The 4,757-nt window shown below is 33.2% G+C and overlaps 1 protein-coding gene across 1 annotated transcript in view; it reads left to right on the top strand.

The window, feature by feature from the left end:
• gucy1b1 (guanylate cyclase 1 soluble subunit beta 1) overlaps positions 1–4,757 on the top strand; it is a 24,223-nt gene that overhangs the window by 13,131 nt on the left and 6,335 nt on the right. The window contains exon 10 of the mRNA XM_016495342.1: positions 2,880–3,117. Coding sequence (XP_016350828.1) covers positions 2,880–3,117 — 238 coding nt within the window. The remainder of the gene's footprint in view (positions 1–2,879; positions 3,118–4,757) is intronic.

Here is a 4,757-nt window from a genome sequence, read left to right as displayed (position 1 = left end):
CTCTGTGTGTGATTTGGTGATATAGCCTGCTTGTTAATGTCAGATCGCACATCATTACAACACTTACCATATTAATCGCAGACGATGCTGTATCGCACGCCCCAGACTCGACTTGAGTGGAAAAAGAATCATCCGCGGTTGTGCGCGAAGCCTCATGAGCACATGAGCAAAGGTGTTTTTAGTCTAACTTGCAGACGGCAGACCACTGATTCGTCAAACCTGCTTTCCTGCAGTCCGTGTTCTTCTGACTTCTGACTATTTTGTAGTAAGTAACGAATATGCTTCAGTGAAATGTATCGGAGTAAAAGTATACATTTTAATTAGGAAATGTATAGTGGAGTAAAAGTAAAAGTTGGCTGAAATATAAAAACTCAAGTAAAGTTCAGATACTCCCAAAAAATACTTAAGTACTAACGAAGTATTATTACTTCGTTACAATACATCACTGCATGCTATGTCCCTGCGTATTACCTCCAACCTACGCCACTGCAGACACTATTTGACTCTGTCCAACGAGATGAAATGAATGACATGTGTTTATTCTCAACTTTTTTCTCGAAATGTAACTTTTTTTTTTCTCAAAATTTAACAACTTTTTTCTCGTAATTTAATGTTTATTCTCAACATTTTTTTCTCAAAATTTAACAACTTTTTCCTCGTAATTTAATGAGTTTATTCTCAACATTTTATCTCGACTTTTTTTTTCTCGAAATTTTAACGAGTTTTATCTCGAAACATAATGACTTTATTCTCAAAATGTAATGAGTTTAATCTCAACATTTTATTTCGACATTTTTCTTAAAATTTTACAAGTTTGATCTCGTATTATAATGACTTTAATCTCGAGATGGCTTTATTTTTTTAATATTGCTTGGCCCTAATCCTCTTCCGTAAGTAGGTATCGCCTCATAGAAAATAGCTGGGGGTTTTTTCCATGTGTTGTATTTACTGTGAATCATGCTGTTTATTTATTTATTTTTGACTACATACAGGGCCAGCATAGCTTCTATTATTTATGCTGTCTGAGTAATAATGTGAAATGTATTTATAAAGAGCCTGTTTTGTATTCTTGTGAGACCATGAGCAGACCAAATCATTGAAATTTGTCTCAAGCCCAGCAATTTTTATTCATAATTTAACACAGTTAGCCGTTTTGGCCAGAAATAATGCTTAAGGCAGTTACCATGGCAGTGTACCAGATGTACATGAGAGAGACATGTGTTCAGAAATATTTAAGTTACGGAGTGGACTGGGAGTCTGAGATGAAGAAAATTTGTTTCCAAAAGCTTAATAATATATTACTGTTCAAAAGTTTGGGGTTGGTAAGATTTTTTTTTTAAAGAAATTAATACTTTTATTCAACAACAGGGATGCAATAAATTCATAATAAAATAAAATAAATGCAGTAAGATTTCTATTTTATATAAATGCTGTTTTTTTTTACTTTATATTCCATCAAAGAATCCTGAAAATGTATCAGTTTTCACAAAATATTGAGCAGCACAACTGTTTTCTTTAGCAAACAAAGCAGCATGTACAAATTATTTCAGAATCATGTGACATTGAAGACTACACTAATCAGATTTGCCAGCACTAAAAAAAAAACAAAAAAACATCACATTAAAATAAAAAACAGTTCTTTTAAATTGTAATTTCATAATAATACTGATTTTGCTTTTGTATTTTTCATCAATTAAATGCAGCCTTGGCATGCAGAAAGACAATATATATATATATATATATATTATAGTGTATTATAGTGTTATATATTATATATATAACAGTGTTATATATATAAACCTATGTTTCATCATGTTCTAAATTGCCTTTTGATTACAGAGGTTAGTATTTGTGTTTTCCCATTGGCAGTAAAGAATAAGAACAGAACAGATGGATGAAATGTCTAAATGTAGAGAGCCAATACTCAAACAGCTCTGTGGATAATTAGCACTCAACCTTCAGGGAAAGTACAACGTCTAAAAGAATTAAATGATTTGCATTATCCCATGGTCAGTTTAAGTGAAATTCATAAAAAAAGGATTAATTTAATATTACATTAAATCATTTAGGTATTTTTAACAACCTTTCTTAAAGGGGTCCTATTATGCTCTTTTACAAAGTCTTGATTTTGTTTTGGGGGTGTACTAGGCTCCTATACACTAGGTTGTTCGAAAAACACATTATTTTTCACATATTTTACATTATTACAACACCTCTCTCCCCAGTCTGGCATGAACGGCTCGAATAGTTCCTGTATCAAATGAAGGCCCGCCTTCTGAAATACGAAATGTGCTGTGATTGGTTAGCTGGGCCAGTGTGTGTTGTGATTGGCAGCACTCGGCGCCTGGTCGGGAAATGTCACGCCCCTTACCATAGCCGCCTGCGAGCTTCAGTGTAAATATTTCGTCAAAATCAAATAAATTTGAGCGCGATTTAAACCCGGATGATTGTAACCACTCTAAGTTCGTCTGCCTTGGGAAAGCTAGCGTGTCTGCGACATAGTGATAACACTAGTTGCCTTCTCTAGTGCAGCTCAACTAGGTCTCGTCCCATTCGTCGATATTTGTGACATCACAAATCCCGGAAAATATGCGTTGTAGTTTTTGAAAAATTAACTTTGAAGTGGACTTTGAGCTTTGTAACTATGCAGATCTTTTTTATGCTCAAACAGCAACATTACAGACTAACTAAAGTTGAAAAAGTGAAAAAGCATAATCGGACCCCTTCAACAAACTTAAGTAAACAACTGTATTGCATTGAATGGCTACAACAACTGCTACAACTATATAATTACTCTTTTTTTGTCCAGTGACATTAAATACAATTAATGCATGTTGTTGTAGAGTGTACATGATAATGATGATACCTCTTTGTTTCAGGTTGCTGTATTCGGTTCTTCCTCCGTCTGTAGCCAATGAGCTTCGTCATAAGCGGCCCGTGCCTGCTAAACGATACGACAATGTGACAATTCTTTTCAGTGGCATTGTTGGGTTCAATGCGTTCTGCAGCAAACATGCATCAGCAGAGGGAGCCATTAAAATTGTCAATCTGCTCAATGACATCTACACTAGATTTGACATTCTCACTGATTCTCGGAAGAATCCTTATGTTTATAAGGTGAGTGGCTTTCAAACTGGGATTTGGAATTCAGATCTAACCGTATCTGTATTTTTTGTTTATTGATAGACAGATAAAAATACCTTTATAACCATGCTCAAAGACATAAACAGAGATATTTTTGGCCACATCCAGAGATATTCAGCACACAAAGAAAAAACTCTGTACGATTGTGACTGGCCTAAAAATATCTTGACAAAAATGACAACTCTTGACAAATATGTGTGAATGTGCTTGTGAGAAGTCAAATTAGCCACAGTGTAAAGTTAAAGCATTATGCAGTAGGTGCAAAATCTGAAAATCTAATCTAAAATGTCACTTTGAGTAAACTTAAAGTAATAAAGGTGTCACTATCAACAAAAGTAATAAACCTTCCAGCTACAAAGTTCAAAGACAAAAAAAAACAACTTTATAAGTATTTTTATAATACATTGTTTTATGATAAATCTTTTATGATGTACCTAATTAGATCAATAAATTAATGACTATATTTAGAGCAGGGTGCCCTAAATATAGGAGGTTAATTTATTTATTAAATCTTGATGTAGGAAACACAGAGTGTGTATACAATACTGGGATAAAAAAAGAAGCACATTGAATTTACTAATTAAATTTATTGGAGGCCTTTAGATTATATGTACATACAGTATGCAGTTGGTAATTAGGGAGTATTAATCAAACAACCACCCACAAATCCACTTTCAGATGAAAGTGCAAATTCATGCATAAGTACCAGATGTTACGTATAATTACTACTTCTGCTTTAAAATGTGAGCTATAATATACACAACTAGTTTAGCTAAAAATAGAATATGAATTTATCATACCCATAAAATAATTGGATGTGATTTTTTTTCTTTCAAATCATTTCACAAGCTGGATTAGACTCCTCTGGAGGCCATATTTGGCCCACAAGCTGTATGTTTGACACACTTGGTTTAGATATTGCAAGTGTAATGTGAGTCTTTTGAAATTCCAGAGCAACCAGCCATGGTGTTGTATTTTTTTGTAGCTTTAAATTTAATTAACTTTCTTGTCTTAACTATCTGTCCCTCATAGTCTGTACTTTTCCAACTACACACCATGTACAATGCTCTCTTAAAAACAAGGGCATGAGAACATATGCTTGATTTACATCCTAGGCATACAGACAAGAATGCACTTCATGGAGCTTTGCTAACTAAATAAAACGGGCGGGTAGAATTTCAAGGCTGGCTCACCAAAAAAAGCAATATTTACTTAAAGCCATCCGTATCTATGTGGTCCAAAGGTCTCATAAAGGACTGGGCTCTCTCTTTAGAGTTTGTTGTGATACAATATAGATATGTGGTTGGAGAATGAAACACGAGGAGTTAAATTGCCAACATTTGTGTGCATTGTCAAGAAAACTTGGATGAATCAAAAGTATTCTAAAATTGGAGGATAGTTTCTCCTGATATTTTCATTTTTTTATTTTATTTGGCTGTATTCATATAACAAACTAGGACCAGTTATTATCTTGTAGTCAAGGCCACAAGATATCTTTAAATGTTTTTTAGTTCATTTAATCAATACATGTTCATTAAAAATGTTAAGTACACACACATTATATATATGTGTATATATATATATATATATATATATATATATATATATATATA

This window comes from Sinocyclocheilus anshuiensis, unplaced genomic scaffold (assembly GCF_001515605.1).
Source record: "Sinocyclocheilus anshuiensis isolate Anshui unplaced genomic scaffold, SAMN03320099.WGS_v1.1 scaffold517, whole genome shotgun sequence".
NCBI classification, from domain to species: domain Eukaryota; kingdom Metazoa; phylum Chordata; class Actinopteri; order Cypriniformes; family Cyprinidae; genus Sinocyclocheilus; species Sinocyclocheilus anshuiensis.
This window is presented reverse-complemented; position numbering and strand designations above follow the sequence as displayed.